General features: G+C 47.1%; 1 protein-coding gene across 3 annotated transcripts in view; it reads right to left on the bottom strand.

The window, feature by feature from the left end:
• The window catches only part of SH3GL2 (SH3 domain containing GRB2 like 2, endophilin A1), a 265,872-nt gene that overhangs the window by 52,338 nt on the left and 190,207 nt on the right, over positions 1-23,327 (bottom strand). For all 3 annotated transcript variants that reach the window (XM_033920569.1, XM_033920579.1, XM_033920589.1), the window contains one exon: positions 13,510-13,643. In XM_033920569.1, coding sequence (XP_033776460.1) covers positions 13,510-13,643 — 134 coding nt within the window. The remainder of the gene's footprint in view (positions 1-13,509; positions 13,644-23,327) is intronic.

Genomic DNA, 23,327 nt, shown 5'->3' with positions numbered 1-23,327 from the left:
AGATGGCGGTCTGAATATGTACTGCTTTGATAGCTTTCAGAGTTGCAAGTGGTATATAAGAAATTAAAAAAAAACAAACAAACTACAAAACATTAAAAAAAAAACTGCTGAGCAGAAAAGATACAAAACAAAGTGCACCTGTATACAAAGACATGAGGTGGGGGAGGGGGGGACATTAGGACTGTAAAACAGCAGCTGATGCTTTGCAAAATGGGCCTTTAGTTGCCACCGCCAGAAGCACATGAGGTTCTCAATTGTGGCGCCCCATGTAAAATGACTTACAAAATGTAGTTATGGAAGGCAGATTAGCCAGGGGAGAACTTGTATTCAGTAGCTAAATTTTGTAAAAATGGCTTTTAGCCGCTGACCATTTTTACATGGTCCTAGTGAGTAACATGAGCTCCGTTTTGCTGTTTTCTCAGCAAATGCTTGGAATTTTTAACATGACATTTTAACATTTTCCAGCTTTATTGGCTGAGTCTATCTATGTTGATGTGCCACATGGAATGAGATTATCATTAAACACAGCGAAGTTAGAGACTTTTCAGCATGACCACCCAGCGATTTTCATGCATTCAAAAATGTGTAATGGTCAATGGCTCACTGTATGTTCTAAAATGAAAATGTCAATAAAGATGATTGAACTAAAAAAATAATAAATATATGTTTGCACTGTAAAACTACCATTATTTGGGAGGGGGGAAATAGAGTACCAGCTTACCAGAGGACATAATTTGAGGTTGAGGGGTGGTAGCAATGTCAGGGGCAATGTTAGGAAATTCTACTTTACGGAGAGGGTAGTGGATGCCTGGAATGCGCTCCCGAGAGAGGTGGTGGAGAGTAAAACTGTGACTGAGTTCAAAGAAGCGTGGGATGAACACAGAAGATTTAGAATCAGAAAATAATATTAAATATTGAACTAAGGCCAGTACTGCGCAGTCTGTGTCTGTATATGGCCGTTTGGTGGAGGATGGGCAGGGGAGGGCTTCACTGGCTGGGAGGGTGTAGATGGGCTGGAGTAAGTCTTAACAGATATTTTGGCAGTTGGAACCCAAGCACAGTACCGGGTAAAGCTTTGGATTCTTGCCCAGAAATAGCTAAGAAGAAAAATTAATTTAAAAAAAATTTAAATTGAATCAGGTTGGGCAGACTGGATGGACCATTCGGGTCTTTATCTGCCGTCATCTACTATGTTACTATGTTACTGTTAATGTCATCATAGTGACATTTGGGAAGCAATGTTGGATGTCTAGGTCAAGCTCCACCCAAAGCTTTTTCAACCTATTTGGCCACCTTAAGATCATCACATACTATCACATCTAAGTCCCGATCCTCTTTCAAGTTCTTCACTCTCTAAACTGTACCATTCCCTCGGGTTATTACAGCCCAAATTCATGACCACATTTAATTATCTTAAGCAGTGTTGATGTTACTGACATTTTTGCGTTATTATCTAGCAAAATAACTTCATTTAAATAGTACAATAGCGTCATTCAAATGATGCAATAAACAATGTGTCAAAATTTTGCAGTCAGTGTAAATGCTCAAAGAGGCCAATTCTATAAGAGATGCCTAAAGTTAGGCGCCTAACTTAATTAGTAAATTGGCTTCATGAGCTCTGACAAGCTCATAACTGAAAATTAAAAAAAAAAATAGTTGGGCGATAGGCTCGTGGAAGCGCTGCAGATGATTTCGGATCGCCTGTCACAGGGATGGCTGTTAAGAACTTGCCAAAGCAACCGAAGGCCTGTGATAGAGCTGGGGGTGGACACTTTGGGGGGAAATTCTGTAAATGGAGTCCAAAAAGATAGGCATCTATCATTTGTCGGTCGTGCTTAGGAACCATTTACAGGATCGTGCCTAGCGGCGCTCCTAACTTAAAACTTTAGGTACCTAAGTGTATTTAGTGGTGTATTTAATAAAGTTTGGAGCACATTGACTAAATTTGTAAAATTATAATAATATATATATATATATCTTATCTTTCCTTTTGTTCATTTACCTTTACACATCCAAAGGGGGTGGGGGGGTTGGAGGGAGGGGAATAAATATTGATGGGGACATTTGGGTAACTTTATTCTTTATTTATACTATATATTATGTTATTATTATATGTAGGAAAACTGAAAATCTTGAATGATATATATGTTACCTGTACAGATATTAGTGTAAAGTATGTAATACCTATTGTTTGTTCATTTGTATGACACTGTTTTAGATTAAAAATCAATAAAGATTTAAAAAAACAAAACAAAACTTAGGTACCTGTAATGTAGGCCAGGATTTTCAAGGCCTACGTTATAGGCGCTCAAGTCCTTTAGAAAATCAAGCCTAAGTCTTTCTCTGCCCCTAAACACGCCTACTTTGGCATTAACCGAGGATAGGTGCCATCTGACAGGTGTCTATCCTTTGTAAATCACGCCTAAGAATATAGGTGCCTATCACCCAACTCATATTTTTTTTCAAATTATGAGCTTATCAAAGCTCATAATTGAAGCCAATTTACTAATTAAGTTAGGCACCTAACTTTAGGCATCTCTTATAGAATTGGCCTCTTTGAGCATTCACACTGACTGCAAAATTTTGACACATTGTTAATTGTATCATTTGAATGAAGCTATTTTACTATTTAAATGAAGTTATTTTGCTGTGTTTTACCTCACACGTTTTTAACATGCAAAAATTGCTAGATAATAACGCTAAAATGTCAGTAACATCAATACTGCTTAAGATAATTAAATGTGGTCATGAATTTGGGCTGTAATAACCCGAGGGAATGGTACAGTTTAGAAAGTGAAGAACTTTTGTGCATGAAAGAGGAGCGGGACTTGGGTATGATAGTATGTGATGATCTTAAGGTGGCCAAATAGGTTGAAAAGGTGATAGTGAAAGCTCAAAGGATGCTTCAGTGCATAGAGAGAGCTATGGCCAGTAGGAAAAAGGAAGTACTGATGCCCCCGGTGAGGCCTCATTTAGAATATTGTGTACAATTCTAGAGGCCACACCTTCAAAAAGATATAAAAAGGATTGGGTCGGTCCAGAAGAAGGCTACTACAATAATCAGTGGTCTTCAGTATAAAGTGTACAGAGACAGGCCTAAAGATCTCAAAATGTATAAACTGGAGGAATGGCAGGAGAGGGAGATATGAAGTCAGTGGTATAGTAATGGGGGGGAGGGATTCGCCCCGCCCTCCTCTCCACCCCTCTCACTCCTTCCCTGCCCCGCACTACCACACACACACATATCCTTCCCTTCTCCTGTACCTCTTGAACATTCTGGGCCTGAGCAGCAACCCCCAACCTGCTGCTCACACCAGTGTCAACTCTTCCTCTGAAGTCACTTCCTGGACCAACGCCAGTAGGAAGTGACTTCAGAGGAAAAGCCAACGCCGGTGCGAGCAGCAGGTTGGGGTTGCTGCTCATGCCGGGAGTGTTAAAGAGGTACAGGGGAAGAGAAGGGGCATGTGCGTGTGCACAGGAGGGGAAGTGGGTGGGGGATGCCTACAATCTGCCAATGACCTACCCATTTCCAAATCCCTTGCCTAAATTTATATACATAGCTGAATGCCCTGCGCTGCTCCTGACACTCATAGAGTTCCTATGAATGTCGGGAGCAGAACAGAGCATTCAGCGCACCGGCCAGTGCTAAAAAACGCTATCGCGGTTTTGTAAAAGGGGAGCTAAGTGCACTTATCTGTTTCCATTTTTCTTTCCCACTTCTCTTTATTGCTAAAGAAGTGTCACTGCGATGTCTTCCTGGGAAACTTCTGTAATTATAATCACCAAATATTCACCACTGTGTCACCATACAAAACCCAACTGGGATCCCGGTTTCGCCATAATCGACTTTTTGAAATGAATTGTGATCTGAGTTTCTACAAGGGATATTTTGGACTAGTGCGATGATTGAAAATGGGTGCTTCCTCACTTTGATTAAAAAATGAGCACATTTTCTGATCACTATACATCAGTGGTCCCCCAACCTTTTTGACACCAAGGACCGCTTTTATAGAAGCACATTTTTCCAGGGGCCAGTGGGAGGAGGAGGATTCGGGGTGGGTTCGTAGAGCAGTTTTATATACAATATACGTTACATTTCTATTATTATTATTATTAAGTTATAATATCATAATAGAAATTATACAACTTACCATAATGCAGAATCAGTGGGAGCCCTGAGCTTATTTTCCTGCAACCAAACGATCCCATCTGGGGATGATGGAAGACAGTGACACGCGTGCAGAAGAACCCCGACGACCCCACCAACCCATCCCCCTGCATAACAGAACCCCGATGACCCTCTGACCGTAAGACCCCGACATACCTCCGTACTGAAAAGCAGCAGCAACACTGAACAGGTTTCTTCAGGGCCTTCCCTCTGCTGCTGTGTCACTAATGATGTCATCATTAGAGGGAAGGCCCCGGGGAAGGCAGCGAATGGAAGTCGGCAATTGGTGGGGTTCTGATGAAGGATGGAGGATCTCTCGCGGCCTGGCTGTCAGAAGGCTGCAGCCTGCTAGTGGGCCACGGACTGGGGGTTGGGGACCCCTGCTATACATTGTCAAAGAGTATATTATTAAAACATTAGTTTTACTTTTTAATTTTTCCATTGACATGTTAGTCAAATGAAAAATGAGAAATAGCACAGTTACTTACCGTAACAGGTGTTATCCAGGGACAGCAGGCATATATTCTCACACATGGGTGACGTCATCTACGGAGCCCCGGCGCGGACAGCTTTTCAAGCAAACTTGATAGAAGTTTCAAGTTTGCACACTGCACCACGCATGTGCTAGCCTTCTTGCCCACTAGAGGGCGCATCCCCACCTCGTGGTCCTCAGTTCCATATCAAGCAAAGAAGCCATCCCCGGGGAGGAGGGCGGGTTGTGAGAATATATGCCTGCTGTCCCTGGATAACACCTGTTACGGTAAGTAACTGTGCTTTATCCCAGGACAAGCAGGCATGATATTCTCACACATGGGTGACCTCCAAGCCAACCAAAAAAGGGCAGGAGGGAGGATGGCAATTCATGAAAACAGGTTACGTAACACCGACTGGACAAAGTGTCCAGACAGTAGTGGGAGGTGAACGTATGAACCGAAGACCAGGTGGCAGCTTTACATATGTCCTCCATAGGAGTGGATCGGAGGAAAGCAACCGAAGCCGCCATCGCCCGGACCTTATGCCCCGTGACTCGACCCGAGAGCGGGAGACCAGCCTGAGCGTAGCAAAAGGAAATACAAGCAGCTAACCAGTTGGACAAGGTGCGCTTGGAAATCGGATGTCCTACCCGATTAGGATCAAAGGACAAAAACAATTGAGGAACCTTCCGATGAGACTTAGTACGTTGGAGATAAAAAGCCAACGCCCTCTTACAGTCAAGCGTGTGAAGCGCCGCCTCACCAGGATGAGAGTGGTGCTTCGGGAAAAATACCGGAAGAACAATGGACTGATTGAGGTGGAAATCAGACACAACCTTAGGCAAAAATTTGGGATGGGTGCGAAGAACCACCTTGTCATGATGAAACACCGTGAAAGGCGGATCCGCAACCAAAGCTTGCAACTCGCTAATCCTACGGGCGGACGTGAGTGCAATCAAAAAGACCACTTTCCAAGTGAGAAACTTAAGAAGAGACTTGTCGATAGGCTCAAAAGGCGGTTTCATCAGGTGAGCCAAGACCACATTAAGATCCCACACAACAGGAGGAGGTTTCAGAGGAGGATGAACATTCCCAAGACCCCTCATGAAACGAGACACCAGGGGATGCAAAGAGAGGGAACGCCCCTCGAGATGCCGATGGAACGCTGCAATGGCACTAAGATGCACCCTAACGGAAGACGTCTTCAGACCAGAATTCGACAGATGCAACAGATATTCCAGCACCGAAGACACGGGAACCGAAGTCGGGTCCAGGTGGTTCGAGAAGCACCAGGATGAAAATCTGGTCCACTTCTGGGAATAACACAGCCTAGTCGAGACCTTCCGAGAGGCCTCCAAAATTTCCCGCACCGGCTGAGAAACCGGAACCGAATTCAAGGGGAAAGGAACCAAGCCGTCAGATGTAAGGACTGAAGATTGGGATGTAACAGCGAACCCCGACTCTGAGAAAGCAGAGAAGGAAAGACAGGCAGAAGCAGAGGTTCCCTGACACTGAGTTGAAGTAGCAGGGAAAACCAGTGTTGTCTGGGCCAACGAGGAGCAATGAGAATCATAGTGGCTCCCGTCAATTTGAGATGCACCAGCGTTCTCAAGATCAGAGGAAAAGGAGGGAACGCATAAAGGAACCTCCCTTCCCAGTCGAGAAGAAAGGCATCGGCCTCGAGACGGTCCCGGGAGTACATCCGAGAACAGTAGAGAGGTAGTTTGTGAGTCTCGGGTGAGGCGAACAGATCCACCTGAGGAGTCCCCCAGCGGTCGAAGACCTCGCGCAACACCCGGGAGTTCAGCGACCATTCGTGCGGTTGGAGAAGACGACTGAGTTTGTCTGCCAGACAATTCATCTCTCCTTGAATGTAAACCGCACGCAAGAATATGTTCTGAGAGACAGCCCATGTCCAAAGGCGCATGGCCTCCTGGCACAGAGGCCAAGAGCCCGTCCCCCCTTGCTTGTTTACATAATACATGGCCACCTGGTTGTCTGTCCTGACGAGCACTACTTGATCGCGCAGGAGATGACAGAAGGCTCGAGCAGCCAGAAAAATGGCACGAAGCTCCAACACATTGATGCGACAGCGACGATCCGCAGCCGACCATAGGCCCTGCGTTCGAAGACCGTCGAGATGAGCCCCCCACGCATACTCCGAAGAGTCCGTTGTCAGGACCTTGCGATGCGGAGGAACGCGAAAGAGCAAACCACCGGACAGATTGGTAGAGTTGGTCCACCAACGGAGCGAGCGTCTGAAAGACGGAGTCACAGTCAAGTGGCGAGATACTGGGTCTCGATCCTGACGCCATTGCGAGGCCAACGTCCACTGAGGCATCCTCAGATGCAAACGGGCGAACGGCGTCACTTGGACCGTAGATGCCATGTGACCCAAAAGCACCATCATGCGCTGAGCCGACACTACATGCAGCTGCGAAACCTGACGACCCAATCGAAGCAGTGCCTCCAGCCGAGGAGAGGGAAGGAAGGCTCGGAGGAGAACAGTGTCCAGCACGGCTCCTATAAACTGGAGGAATTGAGTCGGGCGCAAGTGAGACTTGGGAAAGTTCACCTCGAACCCTAGACCCTGAAGAAGCGAGATAGTCTGTTGGGTCGCTGAAATAACTCCCTCCCTGGTCGGGGCCTTGATCAGCCAATCGTCCAGATAGGGAAAGACCTGCAACCCCCGGGAGCGCAGGGCAGCTGCGACCACCACCATACACTTCGTGAACACCCGAGGGGACGAAGCCAGACCGAAAGGGAGGACCCGGTACTGGAGGTGCAACTCCCCGACTTGAAATCTTAGAAACTTGCGAAAGTCGGGATGCACCGGAACATGGGTATACGCTTCCTTCAAATCCAGGGAGCACATCCAATCCCCCTCGTCCAAGAGAGGATACAGAATCGGAAGCGATAACATACGGAACTTCTCCCGGACCAGGAACTTGTTGAGCTTCCGGAGGTCCAAAATGGGGCGCAAGTCCCCGGTCTTCTTTGGGACCAAAAAGTAACGGGAGTAAAACCCCCGGCCCTTCTGATCGGGAGGTACCAATTCGACTGCCCGGAGGCTCAACAAGGCCCTGGCTTCTTCTCGGAGAAGGGCCAACTGGCTCCGATTGGGCGGGCAAGCCCCGGGAGGCATGTCTGGAGGCTGCCTGGAGAAGTTGAGCGAATAGCCCTCTGAGACGGTCCGGAGCACCCATGCGTCTGACGTAATCTCTGACCAAGCCCCGGCAAAGGCCGTGAGCCGACCCCCGATGGGGAGGGGGTTGGGCGACATCGCGGCGGGGGCCAGCCCCCAGCCGCCCATCCCGTCAAAAGGACGGCGCTGGCTTGGATGCCCCTTGCGCAGCGGGCTTGGAGGGACCTCCCCTACCCTGTTGGTTTTGTGGACGTCGGGGTGGAGGTCTCGAAAAGGCCGGCGTCGATTTCTGGGGATACCGCCTAGGGGGCTGTCTAAATGCCCTTTGAGGCGTGGGCTTAGGCTTTGGGCGCACCAGTGAGGCTAGAGAGCGCTCTTGGTCAGAAAGCCTCTTGGTTGCCGCCTCTAAGGAGTCGTCGAATAACTCCGACCCCACGCAGGGTAGATTAGCCAAGCGCTCCTGCAGGTTGGGGTCCATCTCGAGGGTACGCAGCCACGCCAGCCGGCGCATCGCTACCGCACATGCCGATACCCTCGAGGCAAGCTCAAATGCGTCGTATACCGCATGAAACAGATACAGACGCAGTTGGGACAGGTTCGACATAAATGTGGCAAACCTGTCCCTGTGTGAATCCGGGATCACCCCCTGGAATTCCGGAAGGTCCTTCACCATTGATCTGAGGTAGGAAGAATAGGAGAAGGCATAATTGAGGACCCTCGTCGCCATCTGAGAATTTGCATACAGTCGGCGGCCAAATTTATCGAGGGTCCGCCCCTCTCTCCCAGGGGGGACCGCAGCGGAGACCCTGGAAGGCTGCGATCGTTTGAGAGCCGACTCCACCAGGAGCGACTGATGGGAGAGCTGCCCCTTGTCAAAACCTTTGGGGGGAATCGTCCGGTATTTAGATTCCATCTTGGTGGGCACCACCGCGACCGTAAGAGGGGTCTCGAGGTTCCGAAGTAAGGTCTGAAGGAGGACCTTGTTTAACGGAAGGCGGGGGGATTCCCTCGGAGGGGCAGGAAGATCCTGCTCCTCCAAAAATTCTTTGGTATAGTGGGACCCCGCCAACAGGTCCACCCCCAGAGCCTTTGCCATGTCATGGACAAACTTTGAAAAAGAAGACGTCCGTGCGGGCGGAGAGGGTGTCCGAGACTTCTCCGCGGAGCCGAAGGGAGAGGCTTGGCGAGAATACCTCAATTCCATACCGGATCCCGATCTCCACGAGGCACGGTCCCATGACCTCGAAGGGGTCGGGGACCGATCCCGCCTGAAAGACCCCCTGGGGGAACCCCCCGGGGTACGGGGTACGGAGGCCCTTCCCTTCCGCCCCGGCGAGGAGGCACGGGAACTCTCCCAGATCGGGGACCGCAAAAGACTTGGGTTGTCGAGTCGGAGTTCTTCGACTCGTAAAGCCTCGCCCTCGGGAGGCGTCGAGCGACCACGCCCACGAGGCGAGGCCCGAGATCGTTTAGCCTTCTTCAGGCGGTGTTTCGCCCGAGGCTTGCACGAGGGCGAGGAGCCCCAGGAAGACCTTGAAGACGAGGTCGAGGAAATCCGGCGCACCCGGTGCTGCTTGTCCCGGGACCGAACACTACCCTCAGGCTGTCTCATCGAGGTCGGGACCGAGGGGAGAGCCGAGGTCGAGGCCGAGGGCGCTTCGGCCGCTGAAGCCCCGGTGCCCGAGGCCGAGGTCGCCAACTGCGGGGCCGCCGAGACCGAAGCAGTCGAGGCCGAAGCCTGCTGCAGGGACTCAATGGCCCCGGACAGCTCCGAGGAAATTAACGCTCGGAGCAAGTCCTGGAATGCCGGGATCGTCAGACCCGGTGGCAACACCTGGCGATGCTCCTCAGAGGGCGACCTCGGTCTCGAGTATTCCCTCGGGGCTATCGCCTTAGACACCTTGGGCTGGGTAGAGGTCGACGTCCCCGCCGACGAAGAGCCCGAGAATGGCTTCTTAGACCCAGGAGCTGAGGAGAGAAGTGGAGACTTACCCGAGGCCTTGCCGGATGAGGGAACCTGCTTCGAGGGCACCGAGGGCCGAGGCGAGGCAGGAGGTCCCGATGCCGAGGTCGAGGCCGGGGCCGAACTCGAGGCCTTCCCCGTCGGGACGTCGACGGAAAAAAGTTCCGCCATGCGGGCTTTTCGGCGTGTGAGAGCCCTTTTTTGAAAGGTTCCACACTTCGGACAGGCGTCTGTCGGGTGTTGGGGCCCCAAGCACCTCAGGCAGCACCTGTGGGGGTCAGTGATCGACAAGAGCCGGTCACACTTACCGCACTTTTTGAAACCCGTTACGGGCCGGGACATAGGCCCAAAAATAGGCCGGGAACGAACGAGGTTCCCCGGCCGTGGCTACCGGGAGCCCCCGGAGCGACGAAAATGAAAAAGTGTTTTTTGTTTTTTTTTGAAATCAAAGAAAAGAAGATAAAAGAGTACAAAAACGCAGCGACCGCGTCAAAAAAACGTCCACAGCCGCGGCGACAGAAGGCTATCACGAGCACAATTTATCCACAGGGCTTCTGGCTCCGCGGATGAAATTGAACTGAGGACCACGAGGTGGGGATGCGCCCTCTAGTGGGCAAGAAGGCTAGCACATGCGTGGTGCAGTGTGCAAACTTGAAACTTCTATCAAGTTTGCTTGAAAAGCTGTCCGCGCCGGGGCTCCGTAGATGACGTCACCCATGTGTGAGAATATCATGCCTGCTTGTCCTGGGATAATAAATATTATTCCATGAATGAGAGACTTGCATTGAAATTAAGCTGATAGATAGATTGTGAGCCCACTGGGACAGACAGGGAAAAATGCTTATCTGAATAAATACATGTCAACCGTTCTGAGCTCCCCTGGGAGAACAGTATAGAAAATTGAATAAATAAATAAATATCGATTTGTTCTCCCATGTTGGATATATTAGCAACCTATTTATGCCATGGTTTTCTTGGCCTAAATGCGAGAAACATCTTATTGAGTTTTCTTGGTCTATGGAAAAACATCTTATTGAGTGAAAGCTGAAAAGCGTTTAGTTGTAAATCCTACTGTAAGTACAACATCAACAAACCCAGCACGAACAATTCAGTAATTTAGTGCAATGCTCTTGGAGGATCAAATCAAACAAGAGAGGATTAAGGTGTTGGGCAAGAAACAAAAGGCAGCAGAGCTCCATGGCTTACAGCAAATTCTACAATAAATTTCACCATGCTTGTTTTAAAAATTGCAGTCCATTTATAAATACTGTCAGGCTCTGTGTCCTTCTAGGTATTGAGACACTTGCTTTAATCTAAACCCATCATTTCCCTGAGGGTTGAGATACATGTTTCTATATCCTGATTACAAAGTGTGGTAGAAAAGTAAACAGTCTAAGTCAGACCTGGCCCAAGGACATCAGACACGCTAGATCAGGGGTCTCAAAGTCCCTCCTTGAGGGCCGCAATCCAGTCAGGTTTTCCCCACTGAATATGCATGAGATCTATGTGCATGTACTGCTTTCAATGCATATTCATTGGGGAAATCCTGAAAACCCGACTGGATTGCGGCCCTCAAAGAGGGGCTTTGAGATCCCTGCGCTAGATGAACCTTCAGCCATGCCCAATGCCATGTCCAGCATTTCCCTGCTCCCCTTCTCACTGCTGAGCCTGCTGTTTCTGCCCCTACCTCCTCCCTGAACAGTTGGAAGATTAAAAAAGCATTACTGCAGTGTGGGCCATATAAGCAGAGACCCCCTGTGCTGAAGTGCTGCGTTATCCCACTTCCCTCTGACAGGAAGTCTGCCTTGGATGCGGCAGCAGAGAAAGCAGCATTTCAGCATGAGTCTGTACTTTCAGGGCCTGCACTGTGGGGATACTTCCTGGGAGGAGGGTGTGTGTGTGTGGGGTGTGTTTGTACGTGTGTGCATTTGTATATGTGTTTGTATGTGTGCTTGCGTGTGTGTGCGTGCTTGTGTATATGTGTATGTTTGTGGTGTGTTGTGTGTGTGTTTTTGTGTGTGGTGTGGTGTGTATTGTGCGTGTGTGTGTGTGCGCGCCAAAATTCTGCCAACCTAGGTGGATGTCTAGTTTGTTGCTGGCCAGTTCTGGTCTAAGTTATTTGAGAAGAGGAATAGGGGGAGGTAGGGTTATATACTTGATATACCACATTTCTGTGGTACGACTAAAGTGATTTACTTATTATTTATAAGTATTTTGTAAGTACGGAACAACTGGGGAGAGAGGGTTGATGGTGTAACTCTGTCTTGCTGTATTGCCTCTGCATATGTAAGCCAAGGCTGGAGAAGGTGTATTAGACTGGTGAAGCAAGATGAAGGTGTGTGTGTGTGTGTGTCTGTCTGTGTGTGTGTCTGTCTGTGTGTGTGTGTGTCTGTGTGTGTTTGTGTCTGTCTGCCTGCCTGCCTGTCTGTGTGTCTGTCTGTCTGTCTGTCTGTGTGTGTGTGTGGCCATTTGCTGGAGATCCTGACTATAAGAAGATTGTTTTTGCAGGGCGTAGAGAGATATGTAAGATGTGAGCCCGCTTTAATGGTTTAGTGTGTTCTATCGGCCTTGCGTACTTACTTGGTGGGCCACAATATTATGCATTTATTGCCTCAAGTGTGGCATTAATTGGTGAATCCAGCATTGGATGTATACCATTGGCAAAGATGTGATCCCTGGTATGGGCAGGTCAGTCATATGGGATAGAAACTGGAATACTCATCGTGTTTATACCTTCAACCACGAGAGAGAACTATAGAACTTTAGTTTTAATCTAATTTTGTATTCACAAATTATCAAGAAAAACACAAAGCAGGGGTATCCTGTCACAAGCTATAAACACAAAATACACAAAGCTACTGGGGAATAAAAGTCATAAAAACAGAAGTAAAATACTTTAATCGTATACATAATATCAATAATAGATTAAATATGGTAAAGGGGATGAGATTTGTATACTGCTTTTTCTGTGTGGTTTAAACAATCACAGTGGTTTACATATTTTAGAAAGGTACTTATTTTGTACCTGGGACAATGAAGTGTTAAGTGACTTGCCCAGAGTCATAAGAAGATGCAGTGGGAATCAAACTCACAACCTCAAGGTGCTGAGGTAGATGCTCTAACCACTAGGCCACTCCTCCACCCCTGGTAGATTCCAAAAGGACTGTCACATAAGACCAGTTTAGATGAGTATACAGTACTCCCCCGGAATTCACGGGGGTTCCGTTACAGGAACTCCTGTGAATTTAGAAAAAAAATAAATAAAACAAATGTGGTTTAGGAGCGGATCGAAGGCAGGAGAGGGCGCCGGCGGGTGCTGAAAATTGGGTGCGGGATCATTCTCAGTATTTTCTGACTGCCTCTTCCTGGTACTAAAGTCAGGCTACACCAATCAGCAGCTGCTTCAATACATTATGCTCCGTCCTTGGCAGTGTTCAAATCCTAGCTAAAGGCCCACTTTTTTGAAACTGCTTTCAACTCTTAACTCCCCCTCACTGCTGTCACATACCTATACCCGCTATAATCTCCCCAATCCTGCTACTGTCAGATACCTATACTCACTATAACCTCCCCAACCCTGAAATGTCCTGTCTAAATTAGATTGTAAGCTCTTCTGAGCAGGGACTGTCTATTGTATGTTAAAATGTACAGCGCTACGTACGCCTTTCAGCGCTATAGAAATAATAAATAGTAGTAGAAAATACCGCGAAAGACTGAGTTTGCGATTCGCGAACCGCAAATTCGTGGAGGTTTACTGTACCTGTATTTCTTTCAAATCTTTGTCATGCAGATTCTGGAGGGGATCAATGAAGTTTTGCTTCACCTCAATGTCCAAAGAATCTTTGACGTCAGAAAGTTCCCTCATAGCATCTCCAACTTCCACTAGGGCTGGGCCTGGAAAAAAGAGGTCAGATGTAGTTTACCTTCCAGGAAAGACATAAATATAAAGGGGCAAATGAGAATCAAGAACAGCAAAGCACCTATTAGCCTTTGAGTGTCTCACTTCCGGCTCACCACATAATAGCTTTCCCACGTATTCATCATTATAGGACCCCCAAGGACCTCTGAAGACGACTTTTTGTCGAAACGCGGACCGTGTTGGGTCCTGCATCCCTAGCAGACTAGGTCCTTTAAGATTTTTATGTGGATCATTTACTTTTATGTGGATATTAGTGTACCTTTGGAACTTTGACATTTTCAAATAAAGTCCATTTAGGAACATCGTCATTCCACAGAGTTTCTTTTGGTTTCTTCAGCACTGGAACGTGCATGTTGCCTTTTCCTCAGAAAGCAGGCCTATCAACAAATTTCTATGTTTAACATTTTGAAACTTGAAGCATGGCTCTTTGAGCAGGATTTTTTGGAAGTGACTAAACTAAACTAAACTTTAAGTTTATATACCGCATCATCTCCACGGACAACAGACAAGTTGCAAAATAGTTATGAAGAGAGGCTACAGTGCTTAGGGTTTAATCCAGTGTCTCTCAAACTGTGTGCCACAGCACAGTGGTATGCCCCAAAGAGATTCCAGAATTTTACTTTATTTAAAAAAATTCCCTTCATACGTATGCACTAGAATAGATGACATGTACGTCATGTACACAAGAGTCTGTCAATGTTATAAGCACCTGTGTGCGTTAGGATATATCTGACCAGACAAGCATCATTCATTGACATGATTGGTCATTGAAAACTAATGGCAAGTAATTTTAGTTTTATTTTTTTATGCAGTAGTTATCCTAACTTGAGCAACAAAGCAATCAAAGCTTGGATCTTTTCTTTGCGAACTTGGATATTCAGCTCTGACAGAAACTAACGGCCTCTTTTACAAAGCCTCGCTAGTGGTTGCCACGCAGAAACAGCCCCGAAGCCCTTTAAATCTCCATGGGCTTCGGGGCCGTTAGCGCAGCGCAACCACTAGCGCGGCTTTGTAAAAGAGGCCGTAAATCGAAGAAAGAGAACAACTGCAGATGATGGATGATGAAATGAGTGTTTGCATGTTGACTATCGAACTACATTTTGAGTTAATTTGCACTCAAAACAAGCACATCCATTGCATTGATTAGCAATTCTATTCTATCTACTTTAGTTTCACCATTGTTACCATTATCCATACATAGCTTAAAGAACTTTAAATAAATAACTCTCAAATTTAATATTTTATTACTTTTGCAATTTTATAATTTGAACTATTTGAATATGCCGGGAAAAACATTTGCTCCGTTTAGTGTGCTGGAGCTAAAAATGTTTGAGAGACACTGGTTTAATCTAATGCAAGGTAAGGGATATTTAATTTTTGACTTATGTTATTTAGATACTCATTTGAATGTCTCTAAAGGCTGAAATGGATGTCTATATGCTTGAAACATTCAAATCCTGATTTTGCAAATGCAGAATAGGGCAATCCAATACTAAAGTATGTCCAAATAGTAAGGGGGCATGATCTGGGCATGTTTTAGGTGGGACTATGGAGGGCCTGAAATCTGGATGTCCAACAGCAATTACCACAGGAAAAGAAACATCCATGTCTAAAAAGGACGTCCTTAGGGCTAGATTCACTATGCAAACCGATAGTGTACCGATCGGTTTGCAACCCGATTTCCCTCCGACCCGATTCACTACCATCTCCTACGATCCACTTCCGATCCGTGCATGCAAATGAGAGGAAACGGCATGCAAATAGGCAGGGACGCGATTCACCAAACAAATTTGGGACACCGACTGGGCTGGCCGATCAAGAAAAGAAGCGACTGCTGGGGACCAGTCATACACATCTCTGCCGACTCTCCTGCTCCCTTGTCGCCCTGCACGCTGCCCCGATCTTCCAGCCATGCTCTCTGCCCCAAGCTCTGTCCCGATCTTCCAGCCCTGCTTTCTGCCCCAATCATGTCCTCTGTGCTCCGAGCTCTGGATCTCTGCCGCTTTCCCTGCAGTGCGAGCCCGCGGGTTTAAAGCAGGGCTGCACGCCGCATGACAGGCTGACAGGAGAAAACTTTTGGACAGAATACAAATCTTCCTGCTCCAAGAGAGCACCAAGCAGCAGAAAGGCAACAAGCCAGTGTCGGCGAAAGGGAAGAGGCTGCTGCCACTGGGGATATAGCCCTTCCCGGAGAGGAGAGTCAGGGCCCGAAAAAAGACCAAGCAAAAAAAAAACACAAAACTCCAAAAAAACCCGGACACAAAACGCATGCACAGACCATCTGCATGGAAAGCAGATCTGTGCAGTAGGAGGGGGGGTCGTTCCTCCGATTTCCCTCATTTGAATTTTTTGCTGTTGTGAATTGGTCGGGCCTGCTGGAATCGGCCACGGATCGCCCACGGAAGTCAGGTTAGTGAATTTAGCTCTTAGACCTGTTTCAAGAAGATGTGGTATATAAGCTTAAGGTTTAGTTTAGTTTAGGAATGACCAGGTTACAGAAAGGAGTTCCGATTGAGCAGCTGACCACTGGAGAGATTACAGTACAACACCCCTAGTGGCTGCTGTTCCCCTCCTTCTGCCCTGAAAGTGAATCCAGAAAGGCTTTATGATCATCTGGTATCCAATGATAACTGAATGGTGTGATTTAATATTAAGGTGCACAAAGGGTTCTTTCAAAACTGAAGGTTCCAGACTTCAAAAAAGACTTTGTTTAGATGAGGGATTACATCAAGGAGTTGTCTGGATGGGAACATCTGGAAGAAGTAGGAAAGCAGTGGGCAAAACTGAAAGGCAAAATAACCCCACGTTGTGAGGAAAGTACATAAAAGTAAGAGGAAAAAAAGGCTGCTTTTGTTCTGCTTGGTAGCTGAAAAGGTAAGGACAAAAGGGGTTAGCCTTCATAAACAAGAAAAGATTTCAGACAGAGGAAGACAGGTAAAAATATCTGGAAAAGTTAAAAGAAACTGGTAGAATAGTTAGGAAAGCAAAGATGCAAATGGAAGAAAAAATAGCCAGCTTTGCTCTGGAAGGGGGGAACAGAAGGGGGCCACGGATCAGGCAGGCATGACACAACAGGGGGCCATGGGGAGAGGGAAAGGGGGCCACAGAGCAGGCAGGCCTAGCATAACAGGGAGCCAAGGGTGTGCTGGGGGGAAGACAGCAATCATGCTTTGCTCTGAGAGGGGGGGGAACTGAAGGGGACCACGGAGCAGGCAGGCATGGCACAACAGGGGGCCAGGGGGAGAGGGAAAGGGGGCTGCTTTGGGGGCAGACAGCAATCATGCTTTGCTCTGGGAGGGGGGGAACAGAAGGCGGCCATGGAGCAGAAAGGCATCGCACAACAGAGAAATACAGGCAGGCAGTGGGCCAGGGAGAGACACAGACAGAAAGAAAGACAGACAGACAGGGGGGCCAGAGAGACAGACAGAAAGGAAGATAGACAGACAGCGTCTGGGAGAGAGAGACAAAGAAAAAAAGACAGATAGACAGCTTCCAAGGAGAGAGAGACAAATAAAAAAAGACAGACAGACAGCAGCAGCCAAGGAGAGAGAAAGGAAGAAAGAAAGACACACACACACACACACATCTATTCTAGCACCCGTTAATGTAACGGGCTTAAAGACTAATAGATAAATAACTATTTATAGCAGTTCTTCTGAAATGCAGGTTATCACTTGCATTCCCTAACATTCCCTCATCTCCACTCAAAGGGAATTCCAAAGGTATCCATTTGCAATTAAAAGGCAGATGGTAAGCGGTCTCCACAGGATCTTTTTAGAAAGTTCCTGTGGTCTCTATGAGTAGACAATTCTCTTACAGCTATTAGCTTCCAAATGTGTCTCCCCCCTCCCCCCTTTCACAAAAGTGCACAAGAGATTTTTAGCACCGGCTGACATGCTGAATGCTCTCTCCTGCTCTAATGCTCATAAGAGCTCTATGACAGTCTTCCACACCTTTGTAAACAGGGAGGGGTCGAGGGGTTAGTTTCCATATTCACAACTCCTAGCAGTTTCCTGTTTCAGCTCTCATTTCAATTGGTATTGTAATAACTCACATTAAATGATTACTCTCCTTTAACCCTTACATACTCTGCTGTATCCTACTCTAAGCCTTGACAAATTTTCTTTAGATTTAGGAGCCATGTTTTCACTGAAGTTGAGGAAAGGAGTTGGGGAGAAGGTGTATCTTCTATCACAGCTACTCTAGGGCCTGATTTACAAGAGCTGTTTTCCTATTCCAAGTCTAATGAAAAAGAAGCTTCATAAATCAGGCACCCCCTTGGGACGTAAACCCGGGGCGGGGTGGATCGCGCCCCCCCCCCCCCCCACCCTGGTATGCCACTATCTGTACCTCACTCCCTCCCTATGACCAAAATTCTCCTTTCTTCTATTCCCCGTGTACACAACCATCTCTTTCCCTCGCTTCCTCTCTCCCAAGTCCATGCCTTCTGTGTCCAAAAACCAATTCTCTCCCCCACCTCAGCATCTCTTTCCCTCCCTTCCTCTCTCCCAAGTCCATACCTTCTGTGTCCAAAAACCAATTCTCTCCCCCACCTCAGCATCTCTTTCCCTCCCTTCCTCTCTCCCAAGTCCATACCTTCTGTGTCCAAAAACCCATTCCCTCCCCCACCTCAGCATCTCTTTCCCTCCCTTCCTCTCTCCCAAGTCCATGCCTTCTGTGTCCAAAAACCAATTCTCTCCCCCACCTCAGCATCTCTTTCCCTCCCTTCCTCTCTCCCAAGTCCATACCTTCTGTGTCCAAAAACCCATTCCCTCCCCCACCTCAGCATCTCTTTCCCTCCCTTCCTCTCTCCCAAGTCCATGCCTTCTGTGTCCAAAAACCCATTCCCTCCCCCACCTCAGCATCTCTTTCCCTCCCTTCCTCTCTCCCAAGTTCATGCCTTTTGTGCAAAACGCACTCCCTCCCCCCTTTTGTGTTCCGCGTTTGCCTCCCAGCCCATCTTTGCAACTTTCTCAGCAAAACGAAACTCAAGCCGCGAGGCTCGTCTTCTGTTCCTGCCTGCCCTGCCACGCACAAATAGCTGACCGGAAGTATTCTCCAACGTCAGCGCTGACGTCGGAGGGCAGGCTTTGCTTAAGCCCTCCCTCCGACGTCAGCACTGACATCAGGGAACACTTGCGATCGGCTATATGTGAGCGGCAGGGCAGGCAGGAACAGAAGACGAGCCTCGCGGCTCGAGATGTATTGAATTCCGCGGATCCCCCGTCCAGCTCTCTCCTATCCACGTGGGGCGGACCGCCCCTCCCCCTAGACTGTGGCCTAGGACACTGGGGGAGCCCGGGCCCCCTGTCAGCTCCGGGCCCCTGAATGCAGGACTGGTGGTACTGCCCTGATGGCAGCCCTGCCTTAAACTAAAGCAACCTTCTAGGTCACTGACAAATACACACTTAAAAGCCCCATTCCCTACCCAGTCTCTCTCTCCTTCCTCCCACACTATCATCACCCAACCTAGCTCATTCTCTTTCTTCCCCTCACCCTGTTGTCACCCATTGTTATTCTTTCTTTCTCCCCACCTTGGCATCACCCAGTCTTGCTTTCATTCTCCCACTACCTTCATCACTCAATCTTTCAGCCTGTACCCCACCCCCACCCCCGTCTCTCCCCCCACCATCTACCTTATACCTTAACTCTACCACCCTCCAGCTCTTAACATCAACCTTCACCTCAGCTAGCCTTCACTATCCAAAAACCCAGTCAGCATCTCAGCTAGCTGGTCAACCACCTACGCAGTTCCTGTTCCTACCCTTTTCCTTACCACTGCTTCAACAAGCCATCTTCACCTTATTCTCCAGCCCCTACTCCTGCTCAAACACTATGGTCACAAATTATCCAAGCTCCTGTTTGAGATAGGCAGTCCAGTCCCAACTCTATCTCTAGCCTATACTGCATTCATGGACTTCACTTCCAGCAGTCTCCATCTTGAAACTGATCACCATCTCTGATCACTTCAGAAAATCACTGAAGACCTGTCTCTTTAACAAATTCTAATTCTTGCCCAATCCCCCTCAGCTATCCTCATCCCAATTCTCTTGATTTTAGATTAACTCATCCTTCTTCCCATTTGTAAAGGTATTCCACCCAAATTGTTTTCCCTTGCACACCAATCTCTGACTAGATACTTCCTTTTGATTCAAACCATCTTGGTTCTCTTCCATTTGCAATTTGAATCCCAGAAAGTACTTTTTCTGTTCCCCTTACATCTCATACACTCATTGTATGTATCTTGTTGTAAACATCTCTTACTTCTTGTTGTAAACATCTCTTACTCTCATTGTATGTAACTTGTTGTAAACCGCTTTGAACTTATGGTATAGCGGTATATAAGAAATAAAAATTATTATTATTATTACTCCTGATTAAAGCCAGCCTCACTCTGTTCTTGAACTAATCATCACCCTGTGGTCTGCAGAGCAAGAACTTCCTCCTCCCTTTATTGCATAGTTCCAAATGAGTATGAGGCATGCATAAGGTGACCATACGTCCCGTTTTCAATGGGACAGTCCTGTTTTTAGACCGACCGTCTCGTTGTCCCGACCCACCGCTTCGGGACACCAAAATGTACCGTTTTCAGGAACAGCGTCCCGAAGCTGTGCACGGGGACACCAGGACAGCCAATCACTTTCCCTCCCTGCTGCGCCGATTGAAACCCCAGACCGCCGCCGCTGCTTCTTGCCTTCTTCCCAACGTAAATTTTGACATCGGAGGATGGGCAGGGGAGGGCTTCAATGGCTGGGAGGATGTAGATGGGCTGGAGTAAGTCTTAACAGAGATTTTGGCAGTTGGAACCCAAGCACAGTACCGGGTAAAGCTTTGGATTCTTGCCCAGAAATAGCTAAGAAGAAAAATAAAAAAAAATTTAAATTGAATCAGGTTGGGCAGACTGGATGGACCATTCGGGTCTTTATCTGCCGTCATCTACTATGTTACTATGTAAGTACAGGAACTCTCATGTTGGTCTTCAGTTCTTTAAAATCTCACAAGACCTTCATGTGCGGTTCAGACTCTCACAGAGCCACGTGATGCAGAAAGGATATGTTCTTGCTCCAGCAATGGCTGCAAACCAAGGAACAAAAATGCAAGAAGCCATATGGAAGCTTCTCATTGCTATGATGATCTAGTACAGTGTCTCACAAACTTTCCGGCCGGTGGCACACTAATCCAGTGCCCAGGCTGGAAGGCACCCGGAAGTGCGCAGATGTTGAAGTGATGATGTCACACACATGTGTGATGTCATTGCGTTGATGTCCACGGATGTGTAGAGGTTCATCTGGCTGAGACCCACCAGTGGAGGGATCTGGGAGGTGCGGGGAGAGGAGAAGAGAAGCCGGCCAGGAGGAGATTGTCTACGCCGACTGCCTGCCTTCAGGACGTGCCTCTTGCTGTGAGAGGTACGTCCTGTAGGCAGGCAGCTGGCATGGATGACTTTCCTCCTCGTCAGTGTGTCACGGCACACTAGAAATCTCAGGAGGCACACTGGTGTGCCGCGGCTGCCTTCTTCAGCATTGAGAGGGTCTGGAGCCCCCTGTAGCATGAAGGCCTAGGGAAATTACCCTGTTGCCCCTCCTCCCTTCTCGCTACACCAGCCCTGACCAGGAATTTTCTCTCTCACACAATGCAGTAAAACTTTTGCTTTGTTGTTCCTTAGGCCCTAAATATTAGGCAGACACACAAATGATTTCAGCAGCTAGAACCAGTCAATTATAGAAGAATTAGCAGCCACTAAGGAACTGTAGGAGGAAGTGTGAATTACATTAGTGATAAGAGTCTACTCTTTTTCTGCTGCCAAAGGCAGGGAAAGCAGTGTAACAGATAGGATATGAGGATGCGCAGATTCATAATGGTAGGGAGTGCTGTTCATTCTGCATATTAATGGCTGCTGCATTGATGCCATTTGGGGTTTCTTCATAGCATTGTCTTTTATTATTTGTAGTGCTTATTCCAATCTTCATTTTGTCCCAGGCTTTCCTAAATTCAGCTCCTTTTGGTGTCTTTTTTTTTATGATACCTTCACTGTTCCAATCAAAATGGAGGATCTGGTCAGTGGTGTAGGAAGAGGGGGGTGACAAGGAGACTGCCTCGGGCGCCATCTTCACAGGATGTCTCTTTACCTCTCTGCCCCCCCATACCTCTTTAAATCAAGTTTCAAGTTTATTTAAAATTTGATAAAATCGCTCAGACTTCTAAGCAATGTACAGGAGTAAAACTGTTACAAAGAAATAGGCCATACCAACATATTATGACAACATTAACAAACCAAAAAAAAAAAAAAAGACGGATGAACTAACAGAACCAAAGGGCAGGAAAGGAGGAAATACAAAATGTTTTAGGAAAGAAAACAATAAAGGGAAAAACAATGAGGATGGGGCTAGAGAGTGTAATTGAAAGGGGCTCAAAATCCAAAGATGGGAGCATTGCTGATCAGGATTTCATGGATCCTGCCTTGGAAAGGTAAGTACATGAGCCACTAGAGCATGCAGCATCTTTCACTTGCTGTTCAAGCCAACCTCAACTCCCTTCTGACATCACTTCCTGGTCGTGGAACCAGGACATGATGTCAGAAGGGATCCAAGGCCAGCTTGAGCAGCAGGTGGAAGATGCTGCTCACTCTAGCATAAGAACAGCTTTACTGGGTCAGACCAATGGTCCATCAAGCCCAGTAGCCCATTCTCAAGGTGGCCAATCCAGGTCACTAGTACCTGGCCAAAACCCAAGGAGTAGCAACATTCCATGCTACCGATCCAGGGCAAGCAGTGGCTTCCCCCCATGTTTTTCTCAATAACAGACTATGGATAATAATGTATTTATCTTATATTTCCTTTTGTTCATCTACCTTTACACATCCATGGGGGGTGGGGGGGGTTGGAGGGAGGGGAATAAATATTGATGGGGACATTTGGGTAACTTTATTCTTTATTTATAATATATTATGTAATATTATGTTATTATTATATGTAAGATAACTATAAATCTTGAATGTTGTATATGTTACCTGTACAGATATTAGTGTAATTTATGTAATACCTACTGTTTGTTCAATTGTTATGACACTGTTTTAGTTTAAAAATCAATAAAGATTAAAAAAAAAAAAAAAAAAAGACTATGGATTTTCAAGAGGTACATAGGGAAGTGCTCAAGGGGCAGGAAAGAGTGGCACCTTCGCTCCTAATACCAACCTCCCTTGCTACGCCACTGGGGAATGGTTGATAAGTAAGGAGCAGGAAAGATGGCAAATCTATCTCATGCATACTCATTGCAGCTATCCTAAAACCCAACGGTCTTGTTCTGAGGCCTAGGCTAAAAAACACAGATCTGTAGGAAAGTGGCTGGTTAGAAATTTTGCAATGCTCTACTGCAAATTAGGGATGTCCACATGGCAAAATATTTTGGTTGGTTTTTGGCTCATTTAGGCTTTTCCCCCTATTTTCAGCCCCTTTCTTTGGTGAAATTCACATAAATTTTAATTCAAGTTAAAGTACTATATGCTAATTTGTAGGCTGGCCTGAATTGTTGACTTAGTGTGCTGTAAGGGGTCCTTTTACTAAAGGACATTAAGTTCTCAATGCGGCACTAGTGCAGAAAAACAGGCTGCCGGTAAATTCATTAAAACATTTTGCGTGGTTTTACACACTAACCCTGAA

Source organism: Geotrypetes seraphini, chromosome 1 (genome assembly GCF_902459505.1).
Source record: "Geotrypetes seraphini chromosome 1, aGeoSer1.1, whole genome shotgun sequence".
Classification (NCBI taxonomy): domain Eukaryota; kingdom Metazoa; phylum Chordata; class Amphibia; order Gymnophiona; family Dermophiidae; genus Geotrypetes; species Geotrypetes seraphini.
Note: the sequence above shows the minus strand (reverse complement) of the source record. Positions and strands in the feature narration are given on the sequence as shown.